Source organism: Apodemus sylvaticus, chromosome 11, assembly GCF_947179515.1.
Source record: "Apodemus sylvaticus chromosome 11, mApoSyl1.1, whole genome shotgun sequence".
Taxonomy (NCBI): Eukaryota; Metazoa; Chordata; class Mammalia; order Rodentia; family Muridae; genus Apodemus; species Apodemus sylvaticus.
In genome coordinates this window covers 86,673,928-86,701,123 of record NC_067482.1, presented here as the reverse complement: position 1 = coordinate 86,701,123, position 27,196 = coordinate 86,673,928, and the positions used below count along the sequence as shown (strand labels likewise).

The 27,196-nt window shown below is 45.3% G+C and overlaps 1 protein-coding gene across 16 annotated transcripts in view; it reads right to left on the bottom strand.

Annotated features, from left to right (window-relative positions):
• Ikzf1 (IKAROS family zinc finger 1) overlaps positions 1 to 26,338 on the bottom strand; it is an 88,727-nt gene extending 62,389 nt beyond the window's left edge. For 2 of the 16 annotated variants that reach the window (XM_052198058.1, XM_052198066.1), the window contains exons 1-3: positions 25,265 to 25,577; positions 9,990 to 10,043; positions 2,194 to 2,313 (exon numbers count right to left, since the gene is read on the bottom strand). In XM_052198058.1, the coding sequence (XP_052054018.1) occupies positions 2,194 to 2,313; positions 9,990 to 10,043; positions 25,265 to 25,544 (454 nt within the window). In that variant the 5' untranslated portion in view covers positions 25,545 to 25,577. The other 14 variants (XM_052198060.1, XM_052198067.1, XM_052198055.1 and 11 more) reach the window with 11 other exon arrangements.
• Positions 26,339 to 27,196: the final 858 nt, after the last annotated feature.

The window sequence follows — 27,196 nt, the reverse complement described above, 5'->3', positions numbered from 1 at the left end:
ATTCAGACTTTGAAGGAAATGGAGACCCATTAATGGTGCCTGTATCGCTCTTCCTCTGGCTGTCATTTATACATAGATCTATGGTGTCTTTTCAGCATTATTACAGAAAGCAGCAGCATGTGAAACACTAACTTTTCAAATCCTGGGAATGAACCACTAAACAGTCAGGGGCTGGTTTCTTGTGTCTCTCACCATTGGTTTTCTAACTTGGTCTGTCCTTGTCTGGTCCAGAGCCTCCTGGTATGGGTTACAGCTGTCAGCAGCAGGCCCATCTCTCTCCACTGAGTGACCCAAGCTGTTGCGACCTCACTCCAAAGGCTGGAGCTCTCAATTTGAAGTCGGTCTCCTCTTTGGCACTGTCCTGCTCTCTAACACACTTTTCTCTCCTGGCTGTTTTCAGTGTGCGTGTTTTATGGGTCTGATTCTCATGAATGGACGCATCTCCTTCTAATGCTCTGCTGTCCGTCCTCGGCCCACTGCTGAAGCCACACGGATCCCCTTTCTCTAGGACTGTAAACCCTGCGATGCACAACACGCGCTTTCTCTGTCTTCTCGTCTCTGTCTGCCATTGCCCTCTGCTCTGTTTATCTGGCCCACAAAGCCACTCTGGGGCATGCTGCAGCTGCTCTTACTCATACGGGGAAACTGAGGCTCAGAGAAGATGAGAAGTTCTGCCCCGAGGGTTACAGCCGCGGACCAGAATCTTGTATATGTACCTTCGGAGACTTGCCCTCCTGAATGAGCACATCACTCTTACTGACTCCCTGTTTCCATGGTGACCCTTGCTCCCCACCCCCACCCCCTGTTGCCCTTTGCTCCTGACTCAGACTCTCCTGGCTCTTGGTCCCCTGTCCTTTTTAATCCGTGATTCTCATGAGCCACTCCATAAGTCAACTTTATTTCCTGTAATTTGTGAATATCCTCTACACATTACCCTACTCGATTTAATGTTATATTCTACACGTTATAAAACTTACAGCCTGTGTATAGCCCACATGTGGAAATGGGTGAATTTCCTTCAACAGTCACACAGGACAAGGAGGCCACCACGCAGTGTGGTGGGGCTGTTTCTACGGTGGGTCCTCTCACCCCTTTCCCATATACTGTCTGTCCTCTGGGCATTTGCTCTCAGCTTTTCTAGCAAGTGATTCATTGGCTTCTAGTTATCCACAAGAGACTTTGCTCTCTTTGTGAGGCTCACATCAAATAGCCTCCACCTGCCTTCATGGCCAAGTCAACTGCTACTGCCAAATCGGGCAAAATGTTGACCAGGGCATTTTAATTCTTCAAGTTTGAAATTACTACTTTCTAAACTTCATCTTGAAAAGAAACTGAACTGAAAATTGTACATGGTGACCGTCAGGGAGCGAGGATCCTGGAAGCTGCAAGTCCACGGAATTCCCATACCAAGAGCACCCGGGACTGAGCGCTTGACTCAGGATGCGAAGGTCTGTGAGGGAGCCGGGCAGCAGTGCCAGCCAAGACTGCTCCCTGCTCACACGACATGGCCAAAGGAACAAGGTGCCCACAGCATTTTGTGGGCACTTGTGACCTATTCATCTGTAACACGTGAAATACACGTCTTCCCTGCTCTCCAGGAACCAGCCTTGTTTTCAGTTCCTTAAATCATACCTACAGCACGATGATTCTACAGAGGCTCCACAACAGTTGTGGAGTTTCAGGGCAAGCCCACCTCTTTCTCCACAAGAACTAAGGCATTAGCCTGACTCTGAAATAGGGGCTCTCCCTGTGTGGCGTTGTCAAAGGACAGTTTCTTCTGTTTCCCAGAATGAGCCTCTCGCTTTGTGATGAGAACTACAGGCAGGTTGTGACCATCTATTTATGTTTTGAAAACAACCCCTATCATACAGGGTGCTTTCAGGACTAAGCAAAGGGGACCTATATGCTCCAACACTGGCCAAATCACCTTTAAATTAATAGAAATGTATTTCATATAGTTCCATGTAGTTCAGCACATGGTAAGACCAAGATCACTTGTAGTCAACAGAAAACCGCCTTAAAAATAAACACATCAATTAAAACAGATTACCGAAGTCCCAACTTGAGGAAACTGTGTTATGTGACTGACCTCAGAGGACAAGAAGGAATGAACCCACCTACCTTACCCTACACAGCAGCCATTTCCTAACTGCACATGCTGCAGCCTACAGGACAGCAGGGTGACCCACTTACCCATGCCTCGCTCACTCTTGGAGTTCTGCTGTGCTCCAGAGGTGGTGGACAGGTCCTCGGGGACAGGCATGGGCTCATCCCCTTCATCTGGAGTGTCACTGACTGGGGGGCTCTCCTTTCCTGCAGACACAAATCAAGGCTTGAGTTTCTGGTGGGTATCGTCAGCTGCTAGGAAGATCTCAGTGTCTGGGCTTCACCTAGATGGCACTAGGACAGCATGAAGGGGTACCTGCTCGAAATCAATGCTTCTCTGTTAGGACAAAAACGCAGTTCTCTTTCTAGGAATGAATATCATTGACAAGCACTAAGTAGACATCAGAGAAGAGAACAAAGATTTACAAAAGGAAAACACCAACAAAAAGCAAAACAACATCTATGACCTTAGCTATTCCTGGTACTAAATTACTACATAAATATGATATATTATAGGGGCCTATGTGGTGATGTTTTTCAAAGAAAACTGGCTTTTAGATATTTTCAATACACATTGTTGATACAGACCTATTTGTACAATTTTATTTATAGGAGGTAACGGGGAATTGGTTACATTGTTTTGCTTCTTTTGACTCTCTATATTGTTTTTCTGTATCTTATACTTTCAAGCAATTTTGTGCTGAACCGCCTATCGGCCAATTTTGAGCATACCCTTAAAGATCATCATTGTATACATCTCTGGAAGTGTTACTGCTGGGCTAATGGTGGCTGTATTTCTGAGGTTCTTCTCCTGCTTTGACAAACTCAAGAGAATACAAAGATAAAAGTTTGTTACACTTCATAAATTAGAGTTCCCCCACCTCTCTTTCTCCCTCCCTCTCCCTTTCTTCTTTCTTTGTTGTTATCTGACAATCTCATACATGTATATAGAGTCTTTTTTTGTCCCTCCCCCTCTCCCCCTCCCTCTGGCCCCTCCCTTCTGTGTTATTATTTGATAATCTCATACACATGTATACAACTTTTGGGCCATTTCCACTTCCAGCTGCCCTCTCACTCCCCTCCTCATCCCAACTCCCTAGCAACTGTTGGCTGGGTTAGAATGACGTTTGTCTGGCTGGATTAGAAAGATGTTTGCTTGACTCCAGGATGGAGAAACTGAGATCAACACAGTGACACTGTCGCTGGTAGAAATGCTATTTTTCTCACCGAGGCTGGAGCTCTGACAGGGTCCACCTTTCCGGAGATGATTTAAAGGGATTAACAGACACAAACTGCATAGGAGAAACAGTTAGTGAGGCCTGAATCTATGCTAACTGACCCACCATAGCTACTTGAAAAAGAAAGTCTGGCTCAAGATCCTGAAGGTAGGCTACCAGAGCCCCAATCCACCAGACATGTGCCTGCTAAGGTGGCAACTTGGCCCAACAGGCAAAATGACCTCCCAACAGAAGCCCAGACTTTCAGAAGCATTATGTAGACAAACATCAATGAGTAAACCGAGACCACAACCAGACATGGTGTAAAGACTGGATCAACTCACAAGAACGGCACCAATACTTTTAGGAGCCAGGAAAGATCAGTAAAATAAGTCCATGAGGCAAGCTTTACTGGAATCTTTAAAATAGAATCTGCACAGGCACCAGAGACATGCTTTGGGGAATAGTGTTACAATCTCTAAGAAAGAGACATCACAATGTACTATCCCAGGTTAGCTGTGATTAGAGCAACTGGCATATTTTCAGAAAGAGCATTATTGGGTAAATTTGGATAGCTGATACAAGATAAATAGTTAAAGATGGGGTAAGATTATAATAATTTCCCAAAGAAAACCAAAAAGCCCAAGAGGCTGACTGGAAGTGTTCACATTGTGCTAGAGTCTCTGCGCAGTAGTCAGCACTGTCTCCCTCACTCTAAATAGAAGAACTTTACAGTGATGGTGGCAGGGCCTGTGGCTCTGCCTCTCATCTTTGTAATAAGCAAGGAAAGCCTCTAACAGGGGAGCATGCAGAAGGCATGCAAACAATTTGACAGCCCTTACAGTCATGCGGAGTCACGGCCCAGAATGAAGGTGCTCGAAGTTTGAGCATGTTAGGGTATGTTAGTATGTTGAGTATGTTATTCAAAGATAACAACCACACGGAAATCTGATTAAACAGATCTTCCTTGTAATGTAGAGACATTGACGTGGGAAGGCTGGGTGAGCAGAGAGCCACACCACTTGCCTTCTGAGAGGCCAGTAAAGAGCCCCCAAGAGCAAAGGGAAGAGGAAAATGAAAGTTACAGCTTCAAAAAATAAAAAGAAATAATCATAAAAAGAACCTCCATGAGGTTGGGAGTGGGCCCTGGCAACAAAGCCAAGGCCTAAGAGATAAATAGTTAAAGGTGGGGTAAGATTATAATAATTTCCCAAAGAAAACCAAAAAGCCCAAGAGGCTGACTGGAAGTGTTCACATTGTGCTAGAGTCAGTACACGAGTTGGCACATACAGAGTTAGTGGAGCCGTGGGGACCTGTGAGCCACCAGCTGGCGTTAACATTGAGTGGTAATGGGAGATGGAGAAATGGCACTGCTTTGACTTGTTTTATTGTGATGGTCTTCCATATAATAACTTTGGTGTCATCCGTGGGAGTTCTGGGCACATAGACATGCCATGCCACACTAGAGCTTGGGGGAGGAGTATGTGTGATAAAGATCTAGGTTTAGTCAATAAAGGAATGCCACACGTTCAGTCCAATTCACGCTGAATTAATTGCATGCAAAAAGATCCATAGTTACCCAGTTTTAAAAGTGTGGCAGATCCATCTTTGAAAGGACAAAGATCAACCCTGTTACTAAGAACCCTGTCTTACGGACGATGTTCATAGTAACAGCTGGACTTCTTAAGAGGCATGGCTGGCTAAAGTTATACACTAAAAGGCCATCTCACCAGTGTCCCCATCTTATATCTCAGTACTTTTTTTTTCCTACACGGAGGACAAGGGAAATGAAAACAGTAGGTATCGTGATTCTAAAATGCTGTGGGTCAGACAGATCAATAGGAACTCTCAGAGCAGAAGAAACCACACAGGGAGAAAGAAGAACAACAGATCAGTCCCCATGTGTATAGGGTATAGAGTACAAGATCAGACCAGAAGGAACAAAACCGGATGAACTCACGTGGCAGCCAAGAGCATGGCATTAATTCAACCCTGCCTCACCCCGGCTCACTGATGGTTTTTAAGAGGTCCTCTGATTTGCCTAAAAGCCCCCCAGTGTGAGCTCTGTGGCAGAGACATCCATCAGCTTCATACCCTAGGACCTACGCATTCTTTTACTGCTGGGAGGTCTTCCTGCAGAAAATTTACCATTTCATGAAAACCTTTCTGATAGGCCAAATCATTGTGCATATTGGCTTTTGCCCCACTAACTATTTGAATCATTACTTTAAAAAAAAAAACAAACAAGTGCTAGATAAAGCCAACACAACCCAATTATGAATATAATGATTGATCTGGGTTATATGTCTAATTAAAGCAATTGGAGAGCTGATGGGAAGGAGAGATGGCCACTGCTTTAGAATTCTCTCTAACAAGAGTATAACAAGAGTCTAAAATTCATGATTTGGGCATAGTTTGGCTGGTCATGATGAAAATTAATCATAAGCATGAACACAAACTTGTTAAGTAAATTCTTGGTAACCTGTAGTACACCACAGAAGCATTGGCTACGTGGTACCTTTATCAGGTAGCACAAGCAATGTGGAGAACGCAAGACAGCACGTGCTTAATGAATAGGATGGAATGACTCTGAAGAGGCAGGTAAAAATTCACTTACTTAGAAAACAATACTTCTGGCGAAATTATAATCACACCAATTTATACTTAATTTACCAGTTGCCTGTGTGTCAAGTATATCTTTGAGAAGTTTCCATGGTCAAATTAAAGAAACTGTGCCCTTAATCTGAAACTAAAAGTAAATGAGTTCTCAAGTACATTATAACTTGCCCAGCTCCCCAGCAAATCTCTAGAATTCCCTCCCAAAGGCATGCATCTTTACTATACAGAGGGGCTTAAGGGAGCACAATACCAGAGGGTAATAGATGCACCTACTTCAGAACCACCACTTGAGGAGAGTAAGTTGCTTCTAGCCTAGGGCTGAAGTAGGCTCATACTGTCTGGTTCCCTATGGGACTTCCTGTCAATTTCTTATAGGCTGAGTCTTAGCTTCCTGCAACTTGGAGGTAACTACATCCTCCTTCAGTGGGTTTTTATAAGGCAAAAATGAGAAAATGCTTAGGATGTTATTTGGGTAATTCCAAGTGCTCCATCAATGTGATTTACTATGATGAACTAGGTAGGATCCTTCTGTTATTTAATATATATGAGGCTCCTCTTCCCTGCACAGATTATGTATGTCTACGGGGCGTACTCCTTGTGTGCACGTTCCAACAAGCACATTACAAACAGCATTAAGAAAATGTCAAATACATAGTTCAGGTGATGTGAGCCAGAGGAGCCTCAGAGATTCCCTGGCCGGAGGCCCTGCTGCTCTAGGAGACACGGTTCAGGAGGCAAGAGCATTGGCTTGGGTCCCACAGCTGCAGTCAGAAATGGGTGTGGACTTGGCCTTTCAACTCCCACAAAGCTTCTTACCAGAGACCGCCTCTTTCTTTAGAAGGCAGACACAAACGTAATTCAATGCATGAGTAGTCTGAAAATTCTGATGAAGGAAAGACCAGGGAACTAGTTTCCATCAGAAAGTTAGTGACGGTGCTCCCAAGGAAGCACCTCAGTGTGATCTCTATAGAAGACAGTGTAATGAGGCTGGACACACGTGCAAGTTAGGGTCAGGTCCTATCAGTAAGCTTTCCCCAATTAAAGGGCTCAAGTCAGTGAGTGTGATCTGCAATGACCATCAACCTCTAGGACTGATGCTGTAGGTGACATCAATCAGCACAGTCCATATTTAGAGTACACCCCAGGGGAAAAAATACAAGGGCCGTGAAGACAGGGGTCTAGTGAATAATGTGTTTCTAAAGTATTGCACATGTTAAGGGGAATCTTATGAAACTGCTAGGTGTGAACATTTTATGAAAAAGAAATGACTCAGTAACATATTCCTCAATTTCTTATGAAGGAAGCTAACTCTAAAGCTAGAATATAGGCTAGAAATATCCCTCGGTGGCTTGTCCTGAATGAATAAAGTCTTGGGTTCCACCCCCTGGGCTGCAAGAGAAACAAAAGAAGGAAAAAAAAAAACAAAACAAAATAACAAGTCAACCTTCCTACATGAATCCTTCCTACTTTCTTCCAATCTTAGCCGACAAAGGAAGAAAACATTGCTTTGAATTGGGAGATTATCAAATGTAAAGGAGTGCAAAAGTAGTGTGCAATTCTTTCCCAAGTGTGACACACTCTGTGGTGCTCTAGTCATTGTTCAGAAAGCTCAAGGCTGAAGAGAACTCAGGAGCTGCATCTCAGTGGGTGAGGGGCTCATTCTTTGCAAAGGGCATACAGAGAAAATTTCAGACCGAAATCTTTTCAGACAAAAAAGGAAAGTGAAGGGGGTTTTCAGGCTGTTTGCTGTCCCTGCCGCCAACAGTCCTCTCTTCCAGAGCAGCCGAAGTTCAAGAAACTAAGGCTTTTGGAAACTTTGGGATCAAAATGGAAAAATGAAAATATTGACTATCCATCAGTTAACATTTTAGAGGTAGTTTTCAAGGCCTGGGGAAGTTGTATCTTTATTGTTTTAAATTTGTCATTGATGTCCTATGATTGCTCATGTTTATGTGGTATAATGTGGTGTCTGAGATTTCAGTCATGCATATAGTGTGTGACCTTCGAATCTCTATGTGTGGGTGGCATATCCACCCACCCAGACTATTCATTTATAAGAGCAAATTCAGAAGAAGCAGAGTGTGTGCACGCCATTGGTCTTTAGAACCTGGGCCCCTTTCACTTAACTCAATGTTCTTCTAGTGTATCCATGCTGTCCTAAATGATTTAGTTATAGACACACACCACATGTTTCCCATTTATTCACTGATGGGCATCTGGGTTGGCTTCATCTCTAGCCTAATGTTTTGACATTAGGACATCAGGAAGCAGGCAACGCGTGGACCAAGAGTGTGGACCACTGAGTGCATCTTGTAACATATAAACTCAGAACTCATCTGAGGTCAAAGCAGCAAAGCAGATGGGATTCTTCCTGTCCTGGGAGTTTCTCCACATCCCTGTTTCTGTGGCATTCAAACACAATCCTGCTATAAGAGACAGGCCAGTAGGGAGATCTTCCAAGAGCAGAGCCCATCAGCCTATAACTGGGCTTAGCACACAGTGTTTTCCCGGGTTTTGAGGGATGGCACGGGAAGCTAAATAGAAAGCTTCAGCAAGCTAAACAGCATCTTTTCATTTAACACATTTGCCTAAGAAGCATAAAAGAAAATGAGGTTAAATAACTACAGAAAGTACAAGAAAAAAGCAATGTCTTCCTCCTCCCCATCAGCGCACCAGTATTTCTTCTAACATTCAGCTTTGGGGGAAGTCCAGGTTAAGTTACACTCTAGAATCACTGTAACTGTTCACACACACACATGCAGAAGATGTGCACACGTGTGTGTAATTTATATTTCCACATGGAATCATACTCTGTATCTTTTCCATTGTGATATACACTTCAGATTTCTTTCCATATCTGCATATTCATATCCCCCTCCTTTTTAAGATCTGAGGGAACAGGCTTGTGCACACACCACAGTTTTTAAGTATTAATGACAATACCACAGTGACCATGTGCTTAAATGTTTTGTCTACCTGTAAGAGTTTATTTTTAAGATGAATTCCTTAAACTGAAGTGGGCAGATTGGATAACACGAACAAGATTTGTTTGCATAGTGAAGAGACCACTTTCATTACTTTCAACTACGAAAGCTTAAAAGTGGCCATTCATTACTTTTGTAATACATACAATACTTTGTATTGTGGGACATTTAAGTCTGAAGCCTTTCAATGGAAAGAAAGAGCTGAGAGAGCACGGGAGAAACATGTGACTTGCTGTAAGCCCATCTCCAGAGGGGCAGGTCATCCAGTGAGCCGGGCAGCACCACGTATTAAGGGCAGGTCCCGTCAAGAGCACCCACCTGGACCAAAATGCAAACTTACAAACAAATCAACAACTCTTCAAAGCCTGAGGAGGCAGCGTAGCCAAGGCATTGATGGTAGACTGGCCAGTGCCATAGAGTCCAGGCTTCTGGGACTGGGAAATTGCCTGGAGGCTCTGAAACAGAAATACTGACTAAACCTCCAAGTCCAGGAAGTCTGCTTCCAGGTACTGTCCAGATACAGGGCCAGGCAGTACCGGACGTCATCCACTCATGCGTGTGGGAGCAGGGCAGGGTGGACTGGATGGGCCGCCCTCAGTGCCGCCCACCTTTCTATAAGCCGGAGTGTTTTACTTTCTAGGCCTGGTAGGAAGCCTGGGCAGCAGGGATCTGCTATTCTCCTCACGTGCCAAGTTCTCCCACTCTGAACTGGGTTGAGCTGAACTCTGAACTTTGGGATTGGCTGTGCTTTCTCCTCATGCTGCTGTGACCCCCTCTTCTTCTCTCATCCTTTATCTTTTACACGCCACCCTTGGCATGTGCTTTGTATGTTTGGTAGACAAATCCATTATAACTGTTTCCGAAAGTCCAGCACTTACTGAAGACTTTTCGAATTGCTGTGAGAGTTCACACTAACTAATCTCACTTGGGAGGTTTTTATGTTCAAGTTCTCTAAACAAGGACACATGTGGCTCTGGGCCTTTTCTGTTGTGGCAGCCTTGCTAGCTCCCCCGAGTACAGCTAGCACAACTTCTGGACATACAACTGTCACCCAAGGTCTCACCTGAAACTTGGGACATGTCTTGACCCTCATCAACATCCATTGTCTTCAGGTTATCTGAGAAAGAGAAGAGAGAAATGAATTTTACTTTAAAGCAAAAATACAGAAAGAGAGAGAGAGAGAGAGAGAGAGAGAGAGAATGCTTATGCTATTTAACAACAAGGCTATCTAGCAAGAATAATGCATTTTCCTCTTCACATACTTGCTGGGGTATCAGCCTAGCACAGACCTTGATCCTTTAAAAAACAGCATTACAAAGATTTATAAAAATATCATTACAAGCACAGGAGGACCAAATTTGTTATTTATTGTTAATTTCCTACTGCATAATAACCCAAAATGCAAACTGACTGCAACAAAATTAAGCAGAAAATTAAATGGCCCTGGGTCATTGTAGGCACAGAATTCATTCTCTTGGCTGATCCATAGTTATGTTCTTTCTAATTTACTGAGCATGCATCGATGAACCTTGAGTCAGCTTGGTGACACGCGTACAATCAGCAATCAAAAAACGAAGCAATTTGCTGAAGAATGTCTCATTTACCCAGGCAGGCTGCATATCTGAACAGCAACGCACTACCTCCATCAATAATGAATACACCTCCAGCCTGGCAGATGGGCAACACACGCTCTGTCCTTGTCCCCCAGTCCTCAGCTCTAGCTGCAGACTCCACCAGCGCTCCCTCACAGACAGAGATGACAGAACAAGCCAGGAGAGGGCTCAAACTTCCTGCTTCGCGGGCCTGTGGCTGGCTCCTCATCTTGGTTTGAATGGAAAACCCCCGTAGGAAGAGGCTGTCTTATAGTGGCCATGGTGAGTGCTCCATAGACTGTACACAGACTACCACAAATACCAGGGAGGGAGGGACCCAGAGACAGAGGGAGAGAAATGAATGTGACGGACTTGGCTCCTGGGGCACACCTCAGAGCACTCAGGTGCCCTTAGAATATGTGTTATTAGTATTGAACAGTCAGTAGCTCTATAAGAAATCTATGTCCAGCAGAATACTCTGGTGACTTCACTAAATTCGCTCACCATGGTCTGCTACACATCCATCTCTGTCAGCAGACTCAGGTTATCTGCTGAATCTAAGTGAGGTCCCTTTGGTTTTCTTCCCCCTGGGTACCACTGTCTCTTTGGTTCAGCTCTGGGGCTGAGGCTTGCTTTTAAAAGAAACCTGGACACTGGTGGGGGATTCCAGTCATTTGGGAAACTCCTATGTAAGACATGGTACATGGACATGTAGTTTTATATTAATGCATGAAAGTATTGTTATTTTATATATGTATACATACACATGTCATATAGCTATACAAGTAGTTTTGTGATAATATCTATATAATTAAAACTTTATATATCTTTTTTATTATTAATATATTTTATGGTATATATGGTTGGAGTATGTTTTTTTTTTCAAGAATATTGAGATTCTGCCTCACACCAGTCAGAATGACAAAGAGCAAAAACTCAGGTGACAGCAGATGTCAGCGGGGATATGGAGAAAGGGACAATCCTCTATTGCTGGTGGGATTGCAAGCTGGTACAACCACTCTGGAAATCAGTCTGGCGGTTCCTCAGAAAATTGAACATAATATTACCTCAGGAACCAGATATACCATTCCTGGGCATATACCCAAAAGATTCTCCAACATATATATAACAAGGACACATGTTCCACTATGTTCATAGCTACCTTATGTATAATAGCCGGAAGCTGTAAAGAACCCAGATGTTCCTCAACAGAGGAATGGATACAGAAAATGTGGTACATTTACACAATGGAGTTCATGAAATTCTTAGGCAAATGTATGGACCTAGAAAATATCATCCTGAGTGAGGTAACCCAATCACAAAAGAACACACATGGTATGCACTCACTGATAAGTGGATATTATTCCAGAAGCTCAGAATAACCAAGATACAACTCACAGACCACATGAAGCTGAAGAAAAAGGAAGACTAAAGTGTGAGTGCTTTGGTCCTTCTTAGAAAGGGAAACAAAATACTCATGGGAGCAAATATGGAGACAAAGTGTGGAGCAGAGACTGAAGGAGAGACCATTCAGAGACTGTCCCATTTGGGGATTCAACCCAGATATAGTCACCAAACCCTAACACTATTGTGAATGCTAAAAAAGGCTTGCTGAAATGAGCCTGATATAGCTGTCTCCTGAGAGGCCCTGCTAGGGTCTTACAAATACAGAGTCAGATGCTCTTAGTCAACCATTACAATCAGTGCCAAGTCCCCAATGGAGAAGTTAGAGAAAGGACTTAAGGGGCTGAAAGGGTTTGCAACCTCATAGGAAGAACAACAATATCAACCAACCAGAGCCCCCCCCCCCCCCAGAGCTCCCAGGGACTAAGCCACCAACCAAGGGGTACACATGGCTCTAGCTGCATATGTAGCAGAGGATTGCCTTGTCAGGCATCAATGGGAGGAGAGGTGCTTGGTTCTACGAAGGTTCAACAGATGCCCCAGTGTAGGGAAATCGAGGGTAAGGAGGTGGGAGTGGGTGGGTGGAGGAACACCCTCATAGAAGCAGGGAGAGGGGGCATGGAATACGGGGTTTCCAGGAAGGGGGACGGGTAAGGGGATAACACTTGAAATGTAAATAAATTAAAAATAAATAAATGAATAAATAAAATTTTAAAAAAGAATATTGTTAGTCATGGGTAGGCATAAGCAGCAGCCCTGCTTTCTGGATGGAGAAGGATTTCATCTATTTCTGAAAGGTGCTTTACTCGTCTCTGTCATGAGGATTTCCAAGGCTGATACAGAACTTAGGAGAGCAGCGGGACCACAGGGGGACACAAGCCTTGCCACAGTACACATATGCTCAGACCCCTACGGAAGGAAGGTCGAGCCACCACTGAAATGAGACACATCAGCCCCAGAGAAGATAGCCAGCCAGGATCAGAGTAGCCAGAAGCTCTGTGCCCAGAGTCCCACAGTCTTTCAGTGCAGAAAGGAACTGCCAAAAACAGGGACAAAGAAGGACTTAGAGGCGAGACCTGTGTGGTGGGCTGGGCTGCACAAGTGTGAGCTGAGACCTTATTCCTGTGTCTTTCTGGCCTTAAACCCATTGATTTATGAAGCTTTGAGTCGTTCTAATGTTGGCTGGTGAAACAGAACTTAGTAACTTCAACACAAAATGTTGAGAATGAACTTATTGTGATATGAATGTTCTTTCTTTCTTTCTTTCTTTCTTTCTTTCTTTCTTTCTTTCTTTCTTTCTTTCTTTCTTTCTTTCTTCCTTCCTTCCTTCCTTCCTTCCTTCCTTCCTTTCTTTTTTTCTTTCTTTCTTTCTTCTTCCTTCCTTCTTTTATGGGGGTAAGAAACTCATGCATGTTCTACCACTTAGGACCAATCAGCTTTTCTCTCCGTGTGTTCCTATGCTTTTCATAAAATAAGACACTAAACAGATCCAGAGACATTGCTAAAACGTTTAATTTAACTACCATACAGTGCCACTCTTGTATTTTAATGACTGTGCATTAAAGGCTTGACTCACTACATGATAGCAATGATAGCCCTGATAATACACCCACGCTACTTCCAAGTCAAATAAAAACAAATGTTTTCTCAGGCCCGCGAGTATGAGTGCCTGCCCTTCTCCAAACAGCCATCTCATGGACAAAGGAGTCAGCTGTCATGCATCTGGGGGACAGACGACTTTGAGGCCGCTGACAGTGCCTGGAGCACGTCCCCGTGGGCACTGTGGAAATCCAGGTGCATGCCAGGATCCCAGGAGCTCACCTCTGCACATGGCTGCTCTGTGGGGTCACTTACATTTGCATGTACATTTTCAACCCCACCCTCTCTGGACTTGTGACTAGTACAGTTGCCAGCAGGGTCCCTTGTTTCATTTAAAGTTCAACTATCACCAACAGTTTCAGATACTTGATAATTTTTAAGCTAAGGGCTGGAGTTAGTCTATACTCTGTCCTATGAATTCTCCAGAGCCTCCATAAGCCCCTCAAACAGCCCCAAACCTAAGATCTGCATCTTTTTTGGGTAAAGACTAAAGAAGTGATCTACCAATGCAGAGTGAGGGGGAAATGCATTTGGCTTCTTTCAAGGCAAAGTTTACAAAGGCCATCCCTAAGTGGCCTGAAGGAGTCTCACCCATCCTGGGTATGCTGACCACCAGGTACCACCTACAAAGTATCTCTTCTGCCATGTGAAAGCAATACAGGGAATCTGAGGGGAAAGGGTGGGGTAAAGGGTCAGAGAGGCGGCTCAAAAGACAATGGTGATGCCCTCAAATCCAGCAACCTGAGTTTGATTCCTAGGAGCCATGTGGCAGAAGAAACCTGATTCTCACAGGCTATCCTCTGACTTCCACGTGCCCGTGCGCACACACTCCCACACAGACACACTTGCACACACTTCGCCCCCCCGCCCCCCCGTGTGTGTGTGTGTGTGTGTGTGTGTGTGTGTGTGTGAGAGAGAGAGAGAGAGAGAGAGAGAGAGAGAGAGAGAGAGAGAGAGAGAGAGAGAGAGATCAGTTATGTTACAGTCTCAGCTTCACTAAAAGGAGTTCATCACCCAAGCTAATCATTAGCATCTTCCGGTCTGGGCAGGGGTGTCAGAAGGAATAGGCCTGTCACAGAAACATGCTGTGGTGGTCCACATCGCATGAGATGAGCAAGCAGTCTCAGATACGAGGCAACCCACCAGAGAGCATAGCACGATGTCAGTAAACTAGCTCTCACCTGGGCAGTTCTTCTAAACCTGAATGCTTTTATTGTTTCTTTGGAGCAGGCAGTTCTGAATCTTGCACAAGGGGAAATAGATGCAGAGATAAGTGCAGGCCAGCATGACAGAGGCTGCCCAAGGCTGGCTTTTAGGACAGTGAGCAGTGAGGCCTTCCTCACAACCCAACCAGCCCTCAGAATCTCTTTGCATCTCCTGTCTTCTTCATCCAACTCTCTTCTCATCTCTATTTCTGTGTCTCCCTCCTGTCCCTCTCCTTTTCTGTTTCTCTTTTCTTCTGATTAAAGAGGGATTCAGACAGAAGGATTCAACACTTCGCTAACATTAGAGAAAAGGCGCGAAACACAGGAGAATGGGTGCTGCGAAGGAAGGACCCCACTGCTCCGGGGACTGGGCAGGAAGCACAGATTCAAAACTTCTGCACACCCCGGGAGTCTTCCTGGGAGGCCAGGAACCTTTCCTCTTGCCACACAGAGGCCTTTGCCACCAGACTGGCTGGCTCCTGGGAGAAGCATCCAACAGCCCTGGGCAGTTGCTGTCTCCAGGTAAGCTGTCAGGCCAGCTCTTCCTTAGTGCTGGCCCATTTCTGACTTGCAAGGCCCAGAGGAAGGCTTTGTAGAGCCCAGAACCTCAACAAGTCCTCAAGGGGGTACTGGCAAATCTTCCTTCAGCAAGCTCCTGTCCCTGTGGTGCTTTATGTCATAACCCAGTCCCTTTTCCAGAATTTTCACAAGCTGAGCCTAGATTTATTAAATCAAAATGAACAAAACAAAACAAAACAAAACTAGAGGTCAGTCAGAAACCACAAACATCTTTCTTTTCAAGTTACCCAAACAGCATGGCTATCAAGAGAATTGCTAAGCACACGGCACGCAGAGCTTGTTGTAGGCAGGAGTGGAGGTGAGAAGGTATTCGTCTGGTACCTGGCCTGTATTGTACTTCCACAAGCTTTGAAAAATGTCCTGAGATTTAAAAGCAGTGTACATTAGCTTTTGTATTTATTTTTAAGGCAAATGCCCTTTCCTCTCCCGAGACTCCTCGGTTATCTCTCTGTGCAGTGATGACTTTATGAGGACCCTTGAGAACATGTCTATAGCAAGAAAAGGAGGAGCACAGGTACTTCTGAGGCAGCCCATTGCACGTGAGGCATTTGAGAGCTAAAGTCAATAAGCCTCCTGCAACTGTGAGCATTCTGCCTTGTCCCGCCCCAGAGTCCAGGATAGAGCTCGCACCTAATACTGATTTGTCAGTGGAACCTGCTACATCATTTCCATTTTACAGTAGAGAAGACAGAGGCTTTCAGGAGAGTCATGAAGCAACAGTTGCCTCCCCAAGGCTACAGCCAACAAATAGCAGAGCTGAGCTCCAAACTCCAAGTCATCTGATGACGGTATCTGCCTTTCCTTCCTGCTCTAAGAACTCCATAAACACACCACCATGGAGACAAGATCCAAACGTCTGACAGAGAAAGGTACCCCTCATATTTGGCTAGAATATAAACTCACTCTTTGCAATAGCCTGAAACCTAGACAAACTTCTTCATAACAGAACTTGTACACCAACTAAATTCTGGTCATACAGTTACACACATGTGCCTGGTGGTTTTCTTTCTTGCTGGTGAAAATGTTCCAGGGAGACTTGGAACTATCCATCTAATACTCAAAATCCTTCTCTGAAGGCAGGGAGGAAGTCAATGTATATGTGGGGGACAGGGTTGAGTCCAGGACTATCACAGACCTCTTTAATAAAACACATTATTCTGTGAGAGACATGTCTTTTCATCTCTACACTGAAGATTCCACTTTTTGCAAATTTATCACATCGCTGTGAATTACACTGTACTTTTCAAACTGGATGCTACAAGAGAAAGGGCAGCAATATGCAATGTCTTCTAGGTTTGTGTAACAATTTGACAAAACAGGTTGGGAGAACATAAAAACTTCTGAGCACTCCTAGTTCATCTCTGATTCTTTTCATTTTTCAAAAATTAGCTGCCAATCTACACATTTTCATGGTTATTTCCCAGAGCTTTGCTGGGATAACTAACAATGAAAAACAAGAATTAAACAGGAGCATAAGGAATCCAATTTAGTGTTCACCACGCCCCTCCTCCCACAGTCAGCCAAGCCGCAGAAGGCTCCGGCAGTTTGTTCTATGAACCTTCATCTCCAGGGCAAATCACTCAGATGTGCATGCCCGGCTTCATGTTTTTCCCTCTGTGGGCAGAAACTGATATGCAAAAGAAGAAGGGTCAAAGGGAAATGAGGAAGTCTGTTAAAAATACAGCCAAGGGGCTACAGGAATTCCTCCATCAGGACGTGCTTGCCAGACAAATGTGAGGCCCTGAGCTTAATCCCAGCAACCCTCAGAGAAGGCCTTACAAGGCAACCGTAATTCCAGTGCTGGGGAGGTGGGGACAAAAGACCCGTGAGGCTAGATTGACAGCCAATTGAGCCAGTCAGGGGCAGACTCTGGCCTGGAACTATAAGGGGGGGGGGAGATTGAGGGAGATTCTCCATTTTGACCTCTAGCCTCTACACTACACATGCACACTGTTACACACTGGTACACATACACATGAACATGTAGACACACACACACACACACACACACACACACACACATACACAGGAGGGGTAGAGGGAGAGAGAGAACAAAATAAAGATTGCTTCCTAATTAGAAGCCATGACTGAGCACCTGTTCTCTGACACATAATAGAAAATGGTGGAATCAGGCACTGTAGCTCACCCTTGTAATCCCAGGACTAGCAGCCTAGGCTACGGATGAGTTTATGAGTCTCAGGCTAGCCTGGGCATCAGGGTGAGTCCCTAGGTTAGAGTCAAAAAAGGAAAGATGGCGGATTTTATAGAAGAAAGACAGTGGAATTGGAGGCAAGAGGCTCACACGTGTGTGACCCGAAAGCCAGTGGGGCCTTGGCTCTCTCCTCCCTCAGGCAAGCCATGCTCACACAACGAAGTTGTGTCTCCTCTCTCTCCTCCATCCTGGCCACCCACTCACAGGCTCTGAGGAGAAGCAGGCAGGTGCAATGAACCTGCTTTCTGCGTTGGACCATCAACACTGGTCACTTCGTAAGTAGCTTCCTCAAATGTAAGTGGCTTTTCACACTTCATCATTTAAGGGGGGGAATCTAAGTTGAGAAGTATTGTCTTCTGCCCTCTTACTGTGGAAGACCATCATGCATGGCCCAGAGTAGTGTGATAGAAGGGACGTGAGGCTCAAATGAGATTTTTATCTTTAAAATACAGCAACGGCTTCCACAAGACAATCCATACAGAAGAGTCCGGAAGTGCTGATAGTTTGTAATTGTTACAAAAAGATGGTAGAACCTGGTTCTCCCAATTTCCTATTTGCTCTAGTTTAAGAGATAAGTACAAACTTACATTTTTTTTAATTAGTAAGAGAAAGTGGTATCACAAAAAATACAATATCGCATTGTAACTTTTGGCAGTGAAATTAGACAAACAAGTAAATTCTATCAAGTGGACACTTAAAAACACAACCTTAAAGCTGTATGTGGTGGTGGTGGGGGAACCACAACATTAAGAAAGTACACCTCTGATGTGGGTGTTTCTACAATGTTAGTCTACTTTAGCTAAAAGGGCCAGGTTGTTTGCCAAAGGTCTTTATTTTGTTTGGGCCTAAAGACGTTAAGCTATAACCGGGTAGTGATGGTGCACACCTTTAATCCCAGCACTTGGGAGGCAGAGGCAGGCAGATTTCTGAGTTCGAGACCAGCCTGGTCTACAAAGTGAATTCCAGGACAGCCAGGGCTACACAGAGAAACCCTGTCTCGAAGAACCAAAAAGAAAAAAGAAAAGAAGTTAAGCCATGCCCTGCAGAACTTCATGGAGGTATCCTATTGTCTGGAAGTCCTTCCATGCAGACTGACCCAATGGAACTGAGAAGGTGCTCTGACTTGACTGTTCACTGTGAGATTAAGAAGGACTTCCTAGGTCCCAGCATACATTGCTTTTCGTGTTACTAATCAGACACTGCTCATGCCCCAGGTCAGGACCATCACTGAGATCCTCATGACATTCCCTGGCCTTTTAGTTTTTAAATACAAAAGTCCACTTAGGCACACCAGCCTTACTAAGGAGCATCTGGTCTTTGCTCCAGAGGGGAACATGAATTGCTGATGGCCTGCTCATTGTCACTTGGCTGTCACTTAGGCAGGCCACATGGCCTCTGTGGCCATTTTCCCCAAAGTACTGAAACTGATGTTGCTGTTACTGACAGCACCTATAAAAATCAACTATCATCACTTAAAATGAAATAACTTTTTAATAAAAACTAGTAAAATATTAATTTGTGAATTATAATTATGTTCTTTTTTTTCAAAACTATGTCCACAGTGTCACAATTTAGATTGTAGCATCAATAGAAGGAAAATCAGTTATATGATAACAACTATGGACAATAAACTGAACAATGACAAAAAAATGCCACTTGACTATCTGCATTGGCCTTCCAGTTAGATCCTGAGGAACGTCTACATTTCTTTAAAAAATATATATTATGATTTGGCTCAGTAGCAGGGTCCCCTGTCCCAGACCAGGGAGCATCCTCAAGACAGTCATGCCAACACCACACATCATGAAGAAGATTGAGGCTCACATGTAGCATCTGTCCACCTGACCCAGGCTATCTAGAAGGTTTTATAATCAATCCTTCACCTTCAGCCTACAAAGTCCTCCTCATGCAAACCCAGGAGACCAGGGTCATCAGCGGAACCTCACGGAACCTCACAACTTCCTCATTTGTACAGTTACAAAAAATCGGCGTGTCTATTTATAATAGGGCAGAAACTGCTCTTTAGAAAGCCAAACACAGAGAAGCTTGGTTTTAATGCCTGCTTAGATGGTACTGCAGTGTCCTAACAGACACCATCAATGAGTTTTCAATACTCCAAGTCTTTTTCAGAAAAGTTCATTACTTTGACAAAAGTCCTGGATGCTCTTAATTCAAGTGGAAAATCCTTTAAATTCGATCAAATAGATATAATCTCATGATAAAGCACTAACACATTCTTGGTGAAGAAGAACTCGAACTTTCCAAGCTGTGTTTCGAAAAGTAACTGCCAACCTTGGCTTTAAGGACCACACTTAGCCGCTGGCTTCCATTGGATGAAGCAAGAGACACAGTTTACCTGTTTTTACAACGCGTCTCTATCACTTTAGTTTTCTATTCTACCCAAAACTCAGCACAAAGGAGAAAAGGTCACTTTTTTTTTCAGCCTAAAAGTGGGGCTCACGCTAGGGGGTCGATGGCTTTCTCTAGTTTCCATTAAGAGCAATGGGGCACATTTTAAGAGTGTCTCCTGTAAGCTTACAAAAGGTCAACTCCTCATTTCCATGTCTCTTAAAGATGAAAAGGAACAATCTTGTGGAATTTTATTTGCTCCAAATTTACCAGTGAGAATGTGACACAACTGAAAATTATCTAAACCTGCTAAGTTGGTCCTCACGGAATGCCTAGCTCTGGCAAAAGGATATTCCAAACCACGCTGTTTATCTTCTAACTGTCTGAGCATAACAGAAAATGTCATAAAGTGTAAATCAGCATGGAATCTCAAAAACACAACACACACACATACAGACACACATGCACACACCACACACACACATACACACACCACATATTTCATATATACAAGTTTAAAGAACACTCTTCATTAATTGGTTGTTTGAATGATTTAGCCAAAATGCCATATACAGCAGAAAGAAAGAAAGAAAGAAAGAAAGAAAGAAAGAAAGAAAGAAAGAAAGAAAGAAAGAAAGAAAGAAAGAGAAGGGAAGAGACTGTGAGAAAGTAAGGAAGACAGCCTACAGCTTGAGATACAGGGCAAGATTTCTCATCAGACTCTGTAGTCCATTATACGTAACCCTCCACCCATCATCTTAAACTTTGCTTTTGAAAATGGCGGCAAGTGTCAGATTTGCTGCTGAGGTGAGCTGCTTTAAAAAAAAAAAAAAAAAACAACAACCAAAAAACGAATCACTGCACACTCGATTGAGAGAAGATGAAGAAAGCTCTTTTGCTCTAATTAGGGCCCATTTTAAGCAATTTGTTAAGCCATGGCCCCGTGCCACAAGCCATCAGGAGGTGGGGCACGGGTCTAACTTGAGAGCAGAACACACAGACGGAGCCTAATGATGCTCTCCATCACCCCGAGACAGGGAGCTGGGCAGGGGTGACAGGGAGGCACTCTGGATGATGGCTGCTCACCAAAACCCCCAGCAGGAGATGGAAGGAACACAGGTTAGCTCAAGCCAAGCAAGCACAAGAAGCCAAACCATGTGACACTCACCAACAGGCTTGTGCCTCCCCACAGCCAAACGAGAGCTGCCTCTCTCTGACACACCAGTGCAGACTTGGTCTGAGACCCCTCTGAGTAGCCACTTGGGAAGGACCCTGGTCCCTGGATGAGCCTCAGATCCCGCTTCCTCTTCCTCCAAGGTCCCAGTCTGGCCTTCGCACTCCACTGGGGTTCAGAGAAAGGTAGAAGCAGTCGCCAAGTATGCAAAGAAGGAGGGAAGCTAGTTTTCTCTCAGGGAAGCACACAGGAAGGGAGCCTGTGCTTCCTGTCTTAACCAAAATGAGTTCAGAAATCATTCGGATGTCTGATTTGTCAGACACAGGGTGGGAAGGGGTGTTCTTTTTGTCAACGGGAATTATGACTTCCCCCTGGCAAGTCGTGGTTATGGGAGAAAAGCAGCCCTGCTAGGACAGCAAACAAGGACAAGGGCTCCATGCCTGAGACTTGGGCTTTTTAAATCTTTTTTTAAAAACCTTAAAAAAAAAAAAAACCCAAACAAAAACATTTTTTTTTACCAGCTGGTTGTCTGAAGACACCTTGGCATCTACTTATTACAGTCTAGCATGAAAATGGGAAAATTCCAGTGAAAATCATTTGCCAGTTGTCTTTAGATTGTGTCTCAGCCAGCTGTGTGTCCCTTTGAGACTTTTCCCATGAAGAACTAAAAAGATATCCCCCAAACCAGGACAGATATCTATTTTTCTCCCTTTAGAAATATTTTGCAAATCATATTTTCGTTGGCCGATGGAGTTCACGTATAACAGGTTACTACCTGTTTTAACTGTATAACCTGTACTGTGCGTAAAAATGCTTGCAAATGTTTTAAAATAACTGTTATATTGCCATCCAGATGCTAAGGGATATATCAAACAAACACTACTGAAGAGAGAGTACTGAAATTCTAAGGACAGAAGCATATATTCCAGCAAGGGGACAAAGTACCCTGAGGTTTAAAGTCATTTACTAAATCAACAGGAATGTGAGGGAGCACTGCTTTACATGGAGAACACCAGGGCGAGCCTTTCATCAGCACCACAGCCAGCCATCCCAAAACCTAGATTTTTTTTTAAAGTGCAGTTTTTTTTGAAAAAAAAAAAAGGATCTCTCTCAAGATGTGAAAGGGATTTCTGTTTCTCTCCCTGTATTCCCAAGAGAGATCACTTGTTACAGTCACATGCCGTGTGTTTTCCTGTGAAATGTAAGGATCACATAGCAAAGCTATGAAATGAAGTAAGGCGAGAGAGCTCCAGCAGAGAAAGCAGTCCCAGTCACAGGTTTTTGGCCAGAGAAGGAGCTGTTAGAGCTAAAAGGAGGAACCACGGTGTCCCAAGATATTTGTCTGTCTTAAAAACAGGCATCGGCAGCTAATGGTTCCCGAGGAACTCAGAGGTTCTTGGTGCGCCTTTAGAGGCTGAAATCACATCCCATTTTCCTGAGAACACGGCAAGCACCGCTGACTTTATGGAGAGACTGTTTTGAATTGTCAAGTATTTCAGGGGACATGATACTCTTCACGCTAGTGTTGATGAATCTTGACTAACTGCAGTTAACAGTCCATGAATGTGCAAAATTTGGTAACCACTCAAAATTACTTAATATTATAAAACTAACATTATCTATGCCCTGACATGCCATTGCAGAGAAACCATTTTATTTTGTATTTTTTAAAAAAGTAAAAAGTAAATGAGATGAAGGAAATGAGTCCCCCATCATTTAATGTTAAAACCTCTCTCATTGCTACCTCAAGCCTCGCTCACAACATACAATGTGTGTGATCTGTGCATGTGCAAGCAGGTGTGTGCACATATGTATACATGTAATCTATTTCCTATATATTAATATAAATAATCTGGACCTGTCTGTCTGTCTGTCTGCCTGTCTGTCTGTCTGTCTATGATCTATCTAGCTATGATCCTGTCAGATTTCAGAAGTTCTGACATTCTTCTGAACAATGTGCTGTTATATTAACTAAATATGAAGCACACAAATTCAAATCAAGGAAAAAACTTCCTCAAACCCAAGAAACATCATTCTTACACTTAAGCCTCTAGTGAGGTAAAGAGAATGCCAGGGGGCCTATGGCTTTGCTGGGCTTTAGATCTCTGGGGCAGTAAATTAACCATGTTCTTAATTTTTCAACAATGGTAATGCTACAAAAACAACCACCATTTGCTTTCTCTTTAGGAGACAGGACACAAACTTCTCAAGGGAGTCAAACGTCACACTTGTCCACACAGGCAGCCCCTGTCCCCTTATGAGGCCACCATGGTTGAGATGGCTTCTAAATTTGTGGAGAAATTTGGAGTTTGGCCCTTCAATTAAACCACCAATGAATTAAACAAACAAGTTCTTTGGAATTTCTTAACTCTAGGTTTCAATGATCACCATGAACAAAAAACCAAAAGCCATCCGACTCAAAAGCCCGGTCTTCAGTTCTAGTGCATTGTATGTCTGGGAAGAATATTTTATTCTATGATAAAAAAGGAACACCATGTATGTTTGTGGGGAAAGTTGAAATTATTCATGTTTTATTAAACGACCTGCATACTCTGTGGAGTGCCATTTATGTGGATGTAGTTGCTTATCCTCAACATGATCTGTGCATTACAGGTGCTGATCCAAGGGAATAGGTGGGTCTTTTGTCATGGATATCTGTCCCCTTTTAAATTTTGAGTCATATACCAAGTAATCTGATTTGTCAAACAATTTGGACATGTACTAACATACTATAAATAATGTTCAAATTGTTACTTTGAAAATCTCATAAAATAGAATGAATTCAATCTCACAGAACAAATATCTTCAAACAAAGAAACTGAAGCAGGCTCTGGGATTTTCTTACTGACTTCACCCCCCTCTCAATTCATAACCCAAACGAACCAATTGTTAAAAGCATTTCAATATCTATGAAAAATATTATATATATATTATATATTTTCAGCATTTAAAAAATTCTTCTACAGGGAGGCTGGGCCAGTAATGGGCTATTTCCCTAACACCACTTTGGTTCTGTAAGTTTAAAACAAGGCAGCTCAAAGATAAAATAGGTTGTTGGCAGCAGGGAGAGAAATTATGTGTGAGTTACTTGAGCAAAACTGCCCGTTAAAATTCACTCTGGGTGGGCTCCTACCCGAAAGAAAATAGAAAATGTTTCTGGCTCAGACCTTTTGAATTGATACCCCTTTGGGTCACCAGATGCTATATCCTGCACTCTCAAATTAGAAGGAAATCAAAGGCTCATAAGATTCCTTGGGAATCACCAGCGATGCTTGGCAATTTTAAAAAGCACATTTCAAATAATTTGCAAGCGTCCTGATGCCTATTTTGATAACAGGGTCTTCCTGCGATAGTTTCATGACCTGGCATCAGACAGTGCGATGAGAAAAAGTATGTGTTTCGATACTCAGATACTCAGATCATTTCTGTTTTGCACAAAGCAAACTCAGACAGGATCTTATCAGTAAAGCAAATAGCTTTTGCATCAAAAATAAGGAAAGTCTTTACTCAGGACTTTGAAAACGCTGGCTTCTGTAATCTCGCTAGATATGCCGATATAAGCCTAAACATAAAAGCAGGACATGCTCTTCGTGGGACCCTGGGCTACTCAGAAGTGCCTCAACTGGCCTGGTCTCGCACCTGCAGTCCCAGCCAAAAAAGGCAGAGGCTTTGACCTGAGTCAAAGCTCTCACAGTCCTCAGAAAGAAAAAAGATAGACGTGAGCGACACGGACACTATGGATTTCGAATGACTTTCCTTTCTTTCCTAACTCCTAATTGGAAAAACAAAAATCCGCCAGTTATCCCAAGTTTTCCTACTGAAATTTAATTCGAAAACACTCACGTGGATTTGTGCGCCGCGCTTTGGGGGCCAAGAATGATCCTGGGGCGCGAAGAGCAGCCGGGGATCTGGGGGCTCCTGCACCCCGCGGGACCTACCCGGTCTCCGCCTGCTGCGGCCGAGAGTCCCGGGATGGGCTGCACTGAGCCGGGCTGCCGCTGTCGCCCGCCCGGGCGCGGCCGCGCAGGCACTTGTTAGAGTGCCCTGCTAAGTTGGCCGCGGAGCAATTCCCAGCTTTCTTTCACAATGACTTCCTCAAGTTGCTCACTCGCATTGTTCCCCATTTCTCGCCACACTCCCCGCCCCCCGCGGGCTCCGACCGGGCTCCGAGCCCCCGGCCGCCCGGCAGTCCCGCACGACAGCGCCGCCCCACTGTCTGCGCACCTGACCCGGGCTCCCCGCGCCGCCACCTGCGGCCGCCCGGAGCGCGCGCCCCTCGTCCCGCACCGTGCAAACTTTGGGCTGGCGCTCGCGACCCGCCTCCCGCTCGGCTTGTCCCAGAGCCCACCCGGTCCGCGCACGCCACGCGGCTTCGGGACCCTGGCGGGGACGCGGAGTCCAGTAGAGGGAGGCACCGTCCCCTCCCGCGCCCGCCCTCGGGTCCCGCTTGCAGACGGCAACTCCGAGACCCGCCAAGCCGCGCACACAAAGTTTGCAGCCGCATGGGGCTCGGGCCCGGCCGCCGAGGGTCGCCGGGCGGCGGCGGGCACCGGCCGTACCTGCTGGCGCCGCCGGCGGCTGCAGCCCGCTCGCCCGCGCCGGGCCCGCTCGGCGCGCCGCCGCCACCCCCGCGCGCAGCGCGCCCGGGCCCTCCCCTCGGCGCCAAGCTTCCTCATTCCAGCGCAGCATCGCGCCGCTGCCCCGCGCGGGATGCGGCGGCCCGCGCTTTGCCCGCGGGCTGGTCCAGCTCAACCGCGCCACCGCGGGACCCGCGCTCGACCCGCAGGGGTGCGGCACGTGCGGGGCCCGCGGGGAGGGGGAGGGGCCTCCCGGCCGCAGCGCCACGCGCGGGACAGCCGGGCGGTCGCGACACAGGCTCAGTCGCCTAGTCGGGGGACACGGGACACTGTAAGGCACTTTTCCCAGTGTCTAAGAGCAACCGCTGCGTGTGCACAGCCGAGTGCCCTGAAACTGGGATCCCTGGGCTCCCGCGTTCGGGCTCAGACCCGGAGGTACTGATGCCCACCCTAGGGGGGTGGGAAAAGTTGATCCTGTGCGAGTGAGGAGAAGGTGCAGTTCATTTTCCCAGACAACCAATGGAATACCTCTCGCGTCTCTTCCCTCCCACCTGCTCACAGCAGAAGTTAGGATGGTGCCTTCCATCCCGGCCCGTGTGCACGCGCCAGCGTGGAAGGGGTCTGTGGGCAGAGGTGGGAGCAAGGCAATCCTACGCCACGCTCCAAGGCTCCGCAGACCTCTCCCTGGCGTGTCAGACACGGAGTGCCTACGTAGACAGGACTGCAGCCTCTGAGGGTGCTCACACTCTACAAAGAGCCCATCATCCTTCTGATTAGCTGGGCCACACCCGAAGGGGGCCAGACAGGCGTTAACCTTGAGTACAGAGGGAGAATCTTGAATTCCATACGCACAGTAGTGCCCCTGCCTGGGTGGGGGTGGGGATGGTCTTGCCTCACCACTTTTCAAAACCACTTAGTAAGGCACAAAATAAAACTCTGGAGTACTCTTGAGAGGAGGGCAGAAGGCAGCTATAGTGGCTGTGAGGAAGGCTCTGGGCCTCAAAGGGATAGGTTGTGCAGGCTTCCCAGGTGGCAAGAGGAGTGAGCCACAGGGACAGGCAGAAAAATGTGACTCCGGGGCAGCTGAGTGTGGTCAGGGACACAGCTGTCCAGATAGTTGTGGTCTGGCTGCCCTAACAGGACCCATGCACCTCAGTGACACACTTGGCCTCTACTATTCTTTAGAGAAGTCCTTTCAACACATAGACAAAGTTTTCTTGGACGGCTTAGACAACATCTACCAGTTTGTTTTTGGAGATGTGCCACCGAATAGAGATCCTGAGCCAAGTCAAGGGTCAAGCCCCAGGGATGCCAGATGTGTAAAGCACCTTTGGTCTTCTCCTGGCTTTCTCTTTTCCTGTGATCTTTTGTGTTTCAAACTCTGGCTGTCTTCCTTGTATCTAGGAGTTGGCCCTAGGAGATTCACTGAAGCTGTAACCATAAACTGTAAGGTGCAAGAGGGTCGAGGCTAGACTGGTGGTTAGGAAGGGGCCTTGGATATCTCTAGCTGTTAGATGCTCAAGCACCCTTAGACACAGACATGTATGTCCCTTTAAATGCTTGCCTAGTCCCAGGGAAT